We start from the raw sequence: 14,002 nt of genomic DNA, 5'->3' as shown, positions 1-14,002 counted from the left end.
TGTTGCATGCCAGCCTGTAGCAAATTATAATCCTGCCTTGTAAATCCTCATGCCTGTGCTGATTTTCAAACAGGTGAGTGCACACTGGCAGCATCAGGGACTACCTCTCCTCTTTGAATCCGTGATGACTTTGAAGTCAGTGGAACTATCCTGACATGCATGCATGTAACTCAAACACTTCTAGATAAAGATTGAGTTTTCTCATGCCTTCATCTCTCTTTTTGCCCTTTAAAGCTGCTCATCAATTTCTTCTTCCACAGTTCACAACTGTTTTCCTGCAATGGCTGCATTCACCTCTATATCACCAGCATTTTTCTCCTCTCCCTGTCCCATCAGATTGAGGCAGGAGCCCCTGACAATGCTCAGACATATGGTGGGGATTTGTTACTTGGGGTATAGGGTAAACAAGAGTTTGTAGGATTTTTAAGGATTATTCCCCACTTGTGAATAAGAGGGTTTCTCACTGCTCACAACAAGAACATACAACAACTTCAGATTGCAGCTGAAACCTTACATCCAGCCAGGAATCCAAATAAAGAAGAGAGGAAAAAAAAATCCCTCAGCACAAGTCCAAATTTGCCCAGGCTAAAAACCATAACACGTTTGCTCAATTTGTTTGAGCTAATTGGGTTTCCTGGGATCCAGCTCCCAGTGGGATGACTCACAAGCTTCAACAAACTGGAGGCAGTGACGAGTCCCAGGGTGCAGGCAATAAATTACCTTTCACATCGAGAAACCAGATTCAAGTGTGGGGAAGGCAGGGTGTGAGAAAATAAATAGAATCAGGGAGCTCTCATTTGCAACCTGAACGAGCACCTTTGTGTGTGTGCAACAAAGCAGTGAAATCCAAATATTCAAGCTCAGTTCAAAAGCTCAGTTCAACACAGCTGGCAACATCTGGGTTTGGTTTTGTTTTTAAAGGGTGCGGATGCTGTGAAGAGCAAGGAGGAAGGCGAGGGCAAAAGGAAGGTGGTCCAGCCCAGCTGTAGGATGAAGCTGCAGTCCCTGCAGCCATCACACCTTTCCAACCTTGTTGGTTCCTCAGTTCCAGCCACCTTTGTCACTCGCCACATCTACAGCCACAAAAATGAACCCAAAAATAGAGAGGCTGCTGTGCAACCATCCCACATGGCTGTGTCACCTGAGGTGACACCCTGGGCTCTGTCACAGCCTCTCGCCTTCTCCCGGAGAGAAAGCATGCAAAGAATTTCAGTTCTTCTATTATTCTTTATTTTATCAGGAAATAAATCCCCGTCAATCTTTGCATTAACCAGTTGTTTGTCCTCCCATCCCTGCCGGGGCATGGCCCATTTGCTTCTCCAGCATGAGCTACTTCTGCCAGGCACTCTCAGATGTGAGACTTCAAAGCCGCTGGCAGAGTGAGCCTGATGAAAGCCCTGGGAGCTGATCTGAGGCTCCAGTGATTGCCATCCCCTACAGCAAAGCAGGCACAGGGGCTTTTCTTCCTTATTTGCTTGTTATTTTCCTTCAGCTGAGTGTAGAGGAGGAGGGTTAAATATCATAAGGACCTATAAAGTTTTGTGGTTGGGGCTTTTGCAGGTTTTTTAGATAAATTTCAGTGGGATTGGGGCAAGGGTAGTGAGCATAACTTGAGGAGTTAAGGCTGGACTTGAAAAACCAAAGCCTGTTTGGAAGGAGGGAAGTGCAGGGAGCTGAGGTGTGCAGAGCCCAGTGCTCCCACTCACCTCGGATAGACTTGGATCGCGTGCGTGCTCTCTTATCATCATTTTCTAAACTCATCTGCAACAGAAAGAAAAAAATCATTACTGAAAGATAACCAGAAAATCATCAATAAAGGACAAGCTTGTATGTGGTAGTTGCTTTGTGTGTAAATACTTGGGTGGCTGGGAAAGCTTTCCTGTGTTTTTGAGGAGAAGGTTTCTTACCTTAATGCTATTGTTCAACACACAGTGCCCAGATCCAGCAATTTTAAATTATTTTCCACATCCTGGGACACAGGAAGGACATTGTAGCACAGGGGGACAAACACCCAGATGTGTTGGCTGTGCCTGAGGTAGCCTTTGTTAAGGGCAGAACTGATTTCTCCAGATTTACAGCACAGAACTGCTGTGAGCACCTGGGTGGAATGCCAGCAAAGAGTCAGAAATCTCTGAATATGTGTCTGAGCAGATCTCCTGCCTGTAAAGTGAAATTTTTCACAAGTGCCCTAAAGAGCAACCTCTCCTCTCTGCTTAAATTTGCCACAAAGAGGACTGCATCTAAATAACTCACAACGTGGACATCAAACACGAGGTCTGCAGGGAACACGGGCATGAATAAGTAACATCGGGGACTTCAAAGTTCTGGATATTAATTAAACATCACCACATGCCACAAGGTAGCAGAAGTCTGAAGTGCAGCCACCTCTGGGGTCCAGCACCTTTGAAAGCAGGCAGTGCCCGGAGGTGGGAGCAGGAAAGCAGGGACCTCCATGGCATGGCACAAAGATGCGGCTGGAATAATATAAATGGGATTTCATTAAAGTTGTCAGAGGAGCTGCTGAAGTGGTCAAAGAACTGTTTTACATCTCAGCCTCGACGCAGATGCTCTCTCTGCAGGCAGGAGTGTTTGGCAGTAAATGCCAAGGGGGAATGGCAAGATCGGGGTGTGAGCAGGGCAGGGGATCAGAGCCTGGAAGGTTGGGAAGACAATCTGGGTTTTACTGCAGCGTTATCATGTGGGACTTTTCCTCCAGAGATAACAAGGAGAGAGAAAAGGAGGTGAAAGAACCATTTACAAGTGGGATTTGACATAATAAACTCTCTTTGGAATGTCCTCTACAGGCCCAGTTAGAGAAAGAACAAACCAGCTCCTGTATCATTCCTAAATGAGGAGGTTCCATGGCTCCATCAACCCTGATAGAGCAGGGACACCATCTCTGCTCTCTCTGCTCCAGGGGCAGGAAGGGACATGGATGTAGAGCATGTAGGGTACGTGCTGCTGAGTCCCTGTGTGCACCCTAAAAATGTCCTGATGAATGCCACCCCCAGTTCCCAACAGAAGGGCCAGGGGTTCTCACCTGCAAAGGAGGCACTGCTTGGTGCTTTCCCTGAGGTTTGGGAGCAGCAAAGAGGGAGGGAGGCTGTTGGAGCAGGCAGGGAGAGGGGACTAAGGTCCCCAGCCCTTGGGGCATCACAGCTACAAACCCCTCAGGAGAGGGATGAAATTTTCCCCAAGCGCCTCTCTCCTTCACACTGCCACCTCCCAGAAATTCAATGTTAACATGCAATGATTTGTTAGATGGGGATGGTGGAGAGGAAAGAAGAAAAAAAAAAAAAAATATGGGGGTGGCGAGGGGAATCAAAACCTGGAGCGATTTATGCGTCCTGTCAGCATTCAGCTCATGGCACGGCGGTGTTGTGCTCCACGTTTATTACAATCTTCCCAATAACACAGCAGACAATTACTATAATTTGTATTTTTAAAGCCCCAGTTCCCTGCGGACCGATGGCTCCCGTTTAAAGTGTGCAGAGGAGCAGGTGTCACAGGGACTTCATTACATTTATGAGCCTTTCAACGCCGGCGTGCGCTGAGCTCGCTCCCTGATGCCGCCGCACGCCGCCAGTGCAACGGCACCTCGGATTGCTGGGAGCAACCAACCAACAGGAACCCCAGAGAGGGCTTTTTCTTTCTTCTTTCTCTCTCTTTTTTTCCTCTTTTGGCAGTTCTCACCGGGAACTGGCGTGTGCTGGGGTGGTGACCTGGCAATATGTGTTTCCTGCAGATCAAAGTGGCAGAGAAGGTCAGGCTGTGGGAAGGGCAATGGACAGCACCTGTGAGGGGCCAGCTCAGGCCAAAAAAAGAGGGGCTGGGACCCAAACAGCATGGAAAAGCAAAGCAAAATGTCATTTTTCTTAGCCAGGCAGGTGGGATGGGCTCAAGCTTCTTATCTATAAATAGGGGAGATCCCACTTCAGGTCACATTTGTCTTCAGGAGTTAAATATCGTGTGAGCTGGCATCCAGGCTCCGCACTACAGCACAGAGCAATTCCTCCCATTGCCTCTCATTCCTGTTTCAAACCAGGATCAAACACCCTGGGAAGACAGGAGCAGATTCAGTCAGCACATGGGCTAAGCGGATAGGAGCCACCTAAGGCAGGGCCAGACCCACAGAATCACAGAATTCCCAGGGCTGGAAGGGACACCTGGTGACCCAACCTTGCTGAGGACCACAGAACGGAAAAGCCAAATAGGCTGCCTTGCCTGGCCTATTATACCAAAGAAAACCCCACAAAAACCCAAACAAACAACCCAACCACAAACTTCTAAATTAATGGGAGTTTTCCCCCTAGGGAAGACCCCCTTACTTGTGTAGAGATCCTGACACAGCCTCACTGCTGTGTATTTATAATGTTTCATTTCATCACCATCAGGATGGGGTGGGCTCTGCCCTCACAGATTCTGTTTTCTACCATCAAGCTCCTTTTTTCTGCTTAAACCAACATCAGGATCATCCTCAAAAATCCTCATTTCCCTCCAAAGTGCAGAAACACCAGGAATAAGATCCATTTCAGAGCTCAGCCCCTGCTCCTCCCAGGCAACTTAAACAACTGGCAGAGCCCTGACTGTGCTTCTGGAGCCTCTGTGATATCAGGCTCAGATGCAGGAAGGTTACATGAAACCATTGTCCTTTATTGTTGCCTTCTCAGCCAGAAGCCCTCTAGACAGATCGTTTTAATGTGAAATTTCAGGTCACACAGTGCATGTTTGCAGTCCTGGAGACCGACAGGGTATTTTCATTAGGTCTCTCTCTTGTTCACATAACAGCCAGGCTGAGGAGCTGTCTGGATTTCAGTCTTATTGCTTTAACTGAATGAAAACAAAGCAGTCCAAAAGGAAACCTGCAAATAAATTATTGCTGCCAGATGCCAGTCACAAGCACATTAGTCTGTCTGGAAAAGACAGATGTTCATTCCATACCTCCTCACCTTATCCATGGGTTATCTCTAAGTTTAAATCAAAATCAGCATCTTGCAAGTTTCCTAACCCAACACTACCTGAAAGGACCCTGTGCTGGTATTCCCTCCAGGATTCACATCAGTGCTCTGCCTGTGGCAGTCAGGGTACTCTTAGGAACATCACTTCATCTCTATGTGCCCTTTTTCCCCCTCTTTTCTCTCTGAAAGTAAGAAATGTCCCCTATCCTGTTTACCCTGCACTAAGGAGCTCCCTGACACGAGCAGAATAAAAGTTATAATGATAATTTGTCAATGATGCAGACTTAAATCAATGATGTTCAGACAGATAAACTTGAAAAAGAGTTTAACCTGAGCACAATGTGAATTTTAACTGCCAGATTCCATAGTCAAGGTCTTGTTCTGCTGCCACGACAGCAATACAGCATGGATCTGAAGTTTCATTTTACAGAGTACCTACAGGGTTGACATTTTCTTCTTCCTTCTTGTCTTAATACACATTTCCTTTCCAGTGGAAGCCTGAGGAACATAACAGAACACAAACCCACTGGGAACCCAGCACGTGCTGATGCCCAGGTGTGCCTGGGCTTCGACAGCTCTATGCAAATCTGCCATTAAAGGCCCTGCTGAAATTCCCCCCGGTCAGCAGTAATACTTTATATGTATTCAAGAGCACCACAGAGCTCAGAGAAAATAAACACGCTGAAAACCCCTTCAGCCGGACAAAGGGAGGTGAGGATTCAGCAGGAATATTTATTTTACACTGAAAGCAGCAGAGCTTCCATCGGTGCCTATTTGTAGATGTAGCAAAATGCCAATTGCAAGAAGCAGCATCTGAGCTTTAGAGGGACAGACAGACACACAGTGCCTCTATTTTTAGTTTTTAAAACCCCCTCAACTTATATTTGCCTAGCAGCAGAAGGAAAATGCCAGAAGAAATGACATTTTCTCCTACAGAATTGTTAAAAAGAGGATTTCTGCTTGGTCCTTCCCTTCTTGAAGATCCAAGGAGTCCCTTTTTGAGCTCCTCAAGGGAAAAGGCAGCAAAACTGCCTCTCAGTGAGGATGGGCTTGAATGGCCTATCCTGATTTCACCTCCCTTTTGTTTCTTATAAGGAATTCCTCCTTGGCTGTTGCAGGCTGAACACAGGTGGAGAGACCTGGATCTGGGTCTCCAAATTTCTCCTCTTTCCTCTCTGTAAAGTGCCATGGCATCTTTGTTCATTGCAGAAAATGAGGAGGACTTTGTCCTGCTGGACCTTCTCTAGCTGTGAATTTTTTAAATAAATAAATAAAGATTGATGGAGGAAGAAATACTCTTGATCAACAACATGCCTCTACTTTTAAAGCTACTCAGTAGTAGCTCCCAGCTGCTATTTTATAACCACACTCTGAGATTAGGAGGGGTTTTTTTTTCCCTCTTCTTCCTTTAGGGTCTTCCTAGCTGCTTGATTTAAATCCTCCTGACGTTCCACCTATTGTGAGTCCTGTTCTCGGCTGAATAAGCTCCCGTCTGCCTTTTTCTCTGACTGCTTCCAGGAAAGGACACCCTGCACGGTGTTCCCGGGCCCGCAGCCGGGGAGGGGGGCAGGATTTTGCCTTGACATGTTGAGATGCAAACCCACAGCTTGTACCCACCTCCAACCCGACACTCCAGCTGTGTCACAAACATCCTCCTGAAGCCGTGCTGTCACTTTGCATTTGCAGGAAGGGTCCAGCCCCCCTCTGAAAGCAGCCAGTGCTGCGAGTGAAGCGCTGCCCGAGCGCCGCTGCTCCGCAGCGATGGCAGCAGCGTCCTCCACACTCGAGGGAAGCGGAGCAGAAAAAGCTGCTCCTGAGCATCACATCTGACACAGGCACAGCTGCACCGTTGCCTCCACAGCGCTGACAGCCCAGCGTTAGGCTGGGTGATTCCAGAGGCCGTGGTTGAAGTTGACACACACCTTCCTCTCCACTCTTGGGGAGCGCTACAAGGCACAGCCCCAATGCCAGGGAGACCTAAGTGGCTCCGTAAGTGCCGATGGCTCTTGTGCCAGAGGAAGAGGTAGGGAAGAGGGGGGAAAATATTGTAGTTCCTCAATCTCATTTTTTTTCCAGCTCTGTGATAAGCCAGCCGCCTTTTCCATGAGATTATCCTTGAGTGGCACACTGTGAGGGGATTGCTGAGATGCATCTCTGGAAGGGGATGGCAGGGATGGGCTCTGGTGGCCCCACCACCATCCCCTCACCTGTGCTGACAGCAGTCAGCCCTCACCAACAACCTGCCTGCTATTCAGCTACCTCCCAGCTAAATCCCAATGGCACAGGAAAATAGAGATTTGGGAGACAAAGGTTCATTTTGCCACCAGACACTGTGGTCCAGGAGGAGCCCTGGCAGCAGCGTCCAGGCTCAGCTGGCTCCATGCAGAGATCAGCTCTCCCCAGCACTGCAGAGATCTCATTTCAAACCTGTCATGGGAAATTTTATCCCATGCCTGCACTTCTTTAGAGGAAAAAAATAAATAAGTAAACGTGCCCCACATCCCATTGTCCTTCACCGCTGCACATCCTGTGGATTACGAGCTGTGACTGGCATGAAAAAGTACATTTAAATACAATATATATTTATGAGCACACAGAGAAGCCACAAGCGTGTGCACACAATGCGGATCCAAAGGTTAGAGAGTGATCGGGACCTCTCCCCCCGTGAGGTAAGGAGGCTGCACACCCACACAGGCTCCCTCCAGACTTCCCCTCCCCATCCCCTCCTCTCACCCCTGGCACTCAGATAAAGCACAGATAAGCAGAGCTGAGGATTGCAAGGAACAGTTAATAATCGTGATGTGCTTTTTAGAGGCAGAGCACCAGATGAGCGCCAGGTACTGGGAATGTTACCTTTTGTAATCATTACTTTATTAACATACGACAATCTTATTAAATCTAACCTAAGTGCTTATTTGGCAGGTTCAATAGAAAAGCCTTAATTGAGCTCATTTTAAATATAGCAACAACTGCTTACTCTGCTTTCTAAGAAGGTGTGAGCTCTCCTGGTGACACCTGCGTGCAGCTGACAGCTTGTTAGTGAAGAAGGATGTTTTTAAGTGTGGATTTTTGCTGGTTTGGGGTTTTCCTGGGGTTTGGTTTATCTAGGGATGCAGGAAGAGTTGGCAACATCAGTCACCCAAAGAAGCTTCCACATCACCCAGGTGGGTCCATCCACTCACTGGAGACAGTGCCTGACTACTGAGAGGTCAAAATAGGACAGGAAGCACTATTTGTGCAATGAACAGCCCAGTTCTCTGCTTAATTAAAGCTTCCTAATCTGCTGGCAGTGAATCTGCCGGGAGGTTTGACAGCCTTGGCTGTACCTCTTTCATCAGGCACAGCTGCAGCAGTAAATGAGTGGCTGTGTTGAGCCCCAGGAGCTGTCCAGGGTCCCGGTGGGGATGAATGACTCGCTTGTCCCCTCCAAAGGCACCACAGCTTCACCTGGTGTTCAAGGGGCTCCTTCCGACCAGCCGGCGCCTTGGAGAAAGGGCCTATTTTAACAGGCCTGGGAGTGACCTAAATACCCAGATCTGAGCCACCCTTGAAGGATGGCACCGGAGAGGAAGGCAAGGATTTAAATATCTGGACTCCAAGCCAAAATTCGACAGCTGGAAGCCCTCCCTGCCCGGATTCACTATACAGGAGGTTTGGCTGTAGCACGGAGACAGAGATTTCCAAGTCCTGCCCATCACTTTGTGGGTACCGGAAAGGCTCCATTCCCCCAGGAGCAGCTGGTCCAGAAGGAGCTGGAGCACATGTGGCCCTTGTCCCATGGCCAACACATGGGGTGGGGGGGGTCACTGTCCAAAAAATGTCCCTGCCTGTGTACTCACCTTGATGTGTGTGCCGTGCAGGCCAGCGGCTCCCTCGCAGCTGCTGATCTTCTCTCCACAGGTCCACCTCTGGTTCAGCAGCTCACCCCGAAACTCATTTTCTGGGGAGGGAAAGAGGAACATGGGATCAGGACCCAGAGCCAGCCCAGCACCCCCTCAGCAGCACCAACCAGAGGTAGAAATGCAGTATTCATTCCCTGCCAGCTTTTTTTAATGGCCATACAAATCCTGAGGGTTTCCATGCCCTAAGCATAAAGAAAGCCCAAACCATAAAGAATTTCCACCCTTAGCCTACTCCAAACCCTGCAACTCTGCAGTGTTGGAAAACACACTGTTAACAGTTGAAAATTAACGTTGAAAGACTCAGATAACTCAATCTTAGGGTGATGTACATCCAAAATTGTTCCTGAGATAGGTGACTGTCAAAGTCACCTTTATGTATTTGTCCTAAAACGGCTGTTCTGAAGCCAAGAGGGCAGCTGGGGAGACTTTGCTAGGTGTCACAGGATAATCATTTGTGTTAGAGACTCCAGATCCTGTTTGAAGCACTGTGCTCTAGCCTGGACCTTCAGAAAAGGCTCAAGGCTTGCAGACAAAATCCAAGAGCTGCTGAAACATTATTCTTCTTCAGAGAAGCTCTGAGAAAAGGGAGTGGGGAGGCACAGATGGCCAAGCAGATGATGAAAACCAAGGAAAATGAGGGAAAGAAGCTAGAAATGGACAGAAGAATGGAGAACAGAGGGGAAAAATATCAAATAAGAAGAAATAAAGATGTTTCAATAGTACACTCATAGGCCAGCACTGCCTGTCTGCTTATCTAAAGCATTTCCCTCAGCATCCTTTCCCCAACAGCACATTTTAAAACAGGAGCATCCTCTATGGGATGCAGCAGGGGCAGGAGCAGAGAGAGGGTTAAACTGTACACACAATGGATCCTGGATAACCTGAAAGATAGATTTTTGAAAGGAAGAGATGGCATGACATTCAACCACAACGGGGAAAAATTAGCAACACGTGCAGACTCATCCTCTCTGGGCCTGTTTTCCCATATGAGCCCAAGTCGCAGGCAAATGGTCAACCCTGGAAGCTGCTGTGGCTAAATCTGGCTCAAAGTGCCATCTCCTCCTTGCCAAAGGCCCCATGCTGATGTCCCATGCCTTCATCCCTTTAAGCAAGAAGGGGGAAAGGACTGGGGCAAGGAGCCTTGGCCTGGCTGAAGGTGTGCTGGCCACACTCAGAGGCCTTCCAGCCTGCTCCAGACCCTCTGCCCAGCCCAGTTGGAATGGCCAAGACAGCTCTGTCAACACTGGAATCAGATTTCCTCTATTCCATGCTGCTTAAATGCATCTGGTCTCCAGGGAGGATCAGCTTGCACTGCTGGCTCTGCCCTTTCCACCTCCCTCCAGATCCTGGCTTCAGCAGAAACAAAGCTCACTGGTTATGTGAAGGACAAGACTGTTAACCCCTGCCTGGGCCACCCACAAGGTGTGGGATATTGCCTTAAATGTGTTTTTTAGCCCATGGGAAGCAGATCCCAGAGGGAACAGCATATTCTGGGGTCCCCTCCTGGCATTGAGGTTGGACAGTGATAGTTCAGAGCCTGGAGCACCTGCATCCACACCCCCTTGGAAAATTGCTTAGATGCTCAGCTGGTCTGATGGATCACAGCCCAAAGGAAAACACCAGCTTTGCCCCCATCTCCCTCCTCAGTACCACCCACCCAGGCAGGACTGGAGCCCACACTGGAGTCTTGGGCTGCTTTTCCCCATCAACATTCATGACAAGCCACCGCCATCCTTTGCCAAATGAAGTTCTCTCCCAAACCTTGAATCTATCTGTCCCTTTCTGGGATACCTACAGCTGTGAGCCAAAGCATTGCAAGTGTGGAATCCTGGTACAAAACAAAAGGTTCCTGGAAATGTTTAAGTCACCTTCATCCAATCCCAAGCAAGATGATGAGGAAACTTTGGAGGGAGACCACAGCAATTTGGAGTGTTAATCAGACTCGTGGGTTTTACTTCAAATTCCCAAAGACAGAAGAAAACATTAATTTGAAAAAAACCCCCTAAATTTGGCCCTCCAAAGAATCATAAAAAAGTCCCCCAAAAATAAACACAACAAACCTCATAGGAAGCTTTGGGGTGAGGATGAATACAAAATGAGGAGGGGGGTGCCTGGTGGCAGTCAGCTCTCACACATGTCCTCACAGTGCCAGGGGAGCCCCAGCTGCAGCCCCACCCTGTCCCCAAATCTCTGCAGAGGTTACACCTGCTATAGCAAAGTGATGGAGTGAGGGGAAGGTTCCGTAGAGAAAACATGGGTGGTGAAGGCTGCCTTTCCTCATAAGATGCATTACTGCATATTTAAACTGCAAGTCTAGAGGAAAAACATATCAATCTTCATTTGTTCCTCCAAGTGTAAGAAAAGAAAAAGGAAAGGAGAAGAATTTTTCTTCATTTTTGTTCCAGCACATTTTTCATGGGAAAGGTGAATCCTGAGTTAACGAGGCAGCAGCATGCTGAGAGCAGGCTGGGTCCCTCAGCATCCCACCAGACAACGTGGGCTCGCTTCTCAGAGGCCACACTGCAGCAGTGTGAGGGATCAAAGGGAGCATTCTGTGGCCCCATCTTTTATGTGAATTTTAAAAAAAATCTCAAAGCCAAATTTTACTCCTTCTCTAATCTGAGAAGCCTCTCCTGGGCTGCTGCACCCCTCTGCACTGCTGGCTGTCTGACATCCCTGCATTTTATAGAAAGCAGGGAGAGACACTTTTTACATGGGTGAATAGTGCTGGGACAAGGAGGAAAGCAGAGATTTAGATTTGCTGTCAGGAAGAAGTTCTTTATTCAGAGGGTGGGGAGGCCCTGGCAAAGGCTGCCCAGAGAAGCTGTGGCTGCTCCATCCCTGGAAGTAGGCTGGACAGAACCTGGAGCAACCTGCAGTCATGGAAGGTGTCCCTGACAGCAGAGAACTGGAACAAGATGATCTTTAAGGTCACAACCCAAAGCATTCTGTGTTTCTGTGAGTTTGCAGTTTGTTGCCCACACACACAGCTCTGTGGCCACTGCCTGGAGAGCACCGAGCAGTGAATTTACTTCCCTGCATGGCCCCAAGCCCTTGGTGCAATGAGAGCTTTCCTGCTGACAGGTAACCTGAGCCTTATCTTTGATTTAAGGCCTCAGCTCCAAGCTGCAGCACTGAACGCCCTCACACAGCCCCAGGATTCAGCACAATTAATTGCCCCACGTTCCTACCCAACATTTGCCAAGTAAAGACCCCTCTGAGCCAGCACCCCACACACCTCAACCTTCCCACTTGCAGGAACACAGCAGCTCTACATCAGGGTGCTTTTTTCCAAAGGAAAGGAATTAAAACCTCTGTAGGAATCAAAATACACTGAAAAAGTAGAACCCAGCTTCTTCAGCAATTCTCCTCCATTCATCTCCAATGCCAGGAGTGTTGGTTTAGCCCCCTCTCAGGGCACAGGAATGCTGCTTATTCCAGGCAATTATCTCTGTTTACTGCAGCAGGGCTGTGTTCAGTGCTGCAAATTTAGCTTCCCAAACACGCATTTAATTTAAGATCTAATACCGGATGTTAATTGTATATTGCACAGTAAACGACTGATCATTAAAACATATTAATTGAGGTTTAACAGCTGTGTAATAGATATTACATCTCATACTTATCAGCAAATATGATTTAATAATTAGTTAAGATGGGATGTATGGATGGGAGATGTAGTATGGCTGGCTGGATCGTGGTTTTACTTTGTTTATTTGCTAAACTAAAGATAGTTTTCCTTATCATATTTATAGAGGAGCTGGGCAATCACCAGGGAGATCATCAAATGGTTTGGGTTGGAAAGGACAAAGCTCATCTCATTCCAGCCCCCTGCCATGGGCAGGGACACCTTCCACTACCCCAGGCTGCTCCCATCCCTGTCCAACCCAGCCAGACTTGAACACTTCCAAGGATGGGGATGTTGAACTTTGATGTTCTCCCCTAGGAGAAGTCCCAGTGAGTTTGTGATCTCTATAAAAAGCAAAATTAAGGGGTCATGAGTAGTTTCCTCCTAAAAGCTAGAGCTGAGCAGTGGAGAGCTGACCCCATCCCTGCCTGTTTGCACAGCTCACAAAGTTTGCTCAGGAGCTCTCTGCTGCTCATCCCCACATCATTCCCAGCCGTGGCTCCTCTCCTGGCAGCACAGAGCCAGAGGGTGCCTTGCAGCACTACATGGCTGTCCAGAGACCCAACAGCTCATTGCACCAGAGAAGTACATTTGTGATTCCACTGCCCCGACAAACACACAGTGCTGGCTTAACCCACCCTGCTACCAAACCACACGCTTTGACATCACAAAATCTGTGATGCATGCTCTGACCTTTTATTTTCCCCTTACCCAAAGGAAAGGAAGAGTTTGATTTCAGTAGGAACAAGCCTTTCTGGTGCTTTCCCTGCCAAACAGCCCCCTGCAGCCCAGCGTGCCTTGCTGACACACTGAGCCACTGGCTCAGCACTAGCACAGCTCCGAGGTGCTCGGTGCTGACAGCCAAGTACAGCTCAGCTCTGCGGGTCCTGGGGCACAGGACACAGGAGGGGAGCACCAGACTGTGCCAAGGGAAAGAGGACAGGTCACTGCCAGCATCGTGCTGCTGCTTCCCTATTTCCAGCCACCACAACCTGCCACTCTCCTTCCCAGCCATTCCTGCAGCCAGGGAGCATCCCCTGCCTCTGCTCCCTCCTCCAGCACTGCCTGAAGCACAAGTGACTCACGTCCTCCTTCCCAGCCCCTGCCACCTCACCTCTTGGCTCATCCTGCTTCTGATGCTGTCAGCTGCCACCCCTGCCCAGGCAGCTCTGTCAGCCCCTGTGGTCACCTCAGCCCTGCCAGCTCATGCTTTCTCCTGTCATACCTGGCACCTTTGCATGCTCTTGAATTCTTTGTCATCTCTTTGATGGGAACAGGGAATCAGTCCTTCCCCATGGCTCTAGGACAGGACAGTGAGCAACTGCTTGAATCACAAAAAGATTCAAATTTCCCAAGCACAAAAAAACCCCATGTTGCAATGGGAAGAAGCATGGAAAACTGCTCCTTGGAGAGGGATCAAAACCCTCAGTTTCATTAACTAGGATTCATTAACAAGCTTAAAATCCACCAGGAGCAGGGTGCAGACATCACCCTGCCATGGGACCTGACATCCC

At 48.5% G+C, this 14,002-nt stretch overlaps 1 protein-coding gene across 2 annotated transcripts in view; it reads right to left on the bottom strand.

Annotated features, from left to right (window-relative positions):
* Positions 1-14,002, bottom strand: part of MYT1 (myelin transcription factor 1) — a 57,738-nt gene that overhangs the window by 30,696 nt on the left and 13,040 nt on the right. For both annotated transcript variants that reach the window (XM_088064475.1, XM_088064476.1), the window contains exons 2-3: positions 8,798-8,898; positions 1,707-1,761 (exon numbers count right to left, since the gene is read on the bottom strand). In XM_088064475.1, coding sequence (XP_087920601.1) covers positions 1,707-1,761 — 55 coding nt within the window. In that variant the 5' untranslated portion in view covers positions 8,798-8,898. The remainder of the gene's footprint in view (positions 1-1,706; positions 1,762-8,797; positions 8,899-14,002) is intronic.

Source organism: Pseudopodoces humilis, chromosome 19, assembly GCF_049639895.1.
Source record: "Pseudopodoces humilis isolate 2021_Gansu_Grassland_sample_001 chromosome 19, ASM4963989v1, whole genome shotgun sequence".
NCBI classification, from domain to species: domain Eukaryota; kingdom Metazoa; phylum Chordata; class Aves; order Passeriformes; family Paridae; genus Pseudopodoces; species Pseudopodoces humilis.
The sequence above is the reverse complement of the archived record's forward strand: the minus strand, read 5'-3'. Positions and strand labels throughout refer to the sequence as shown.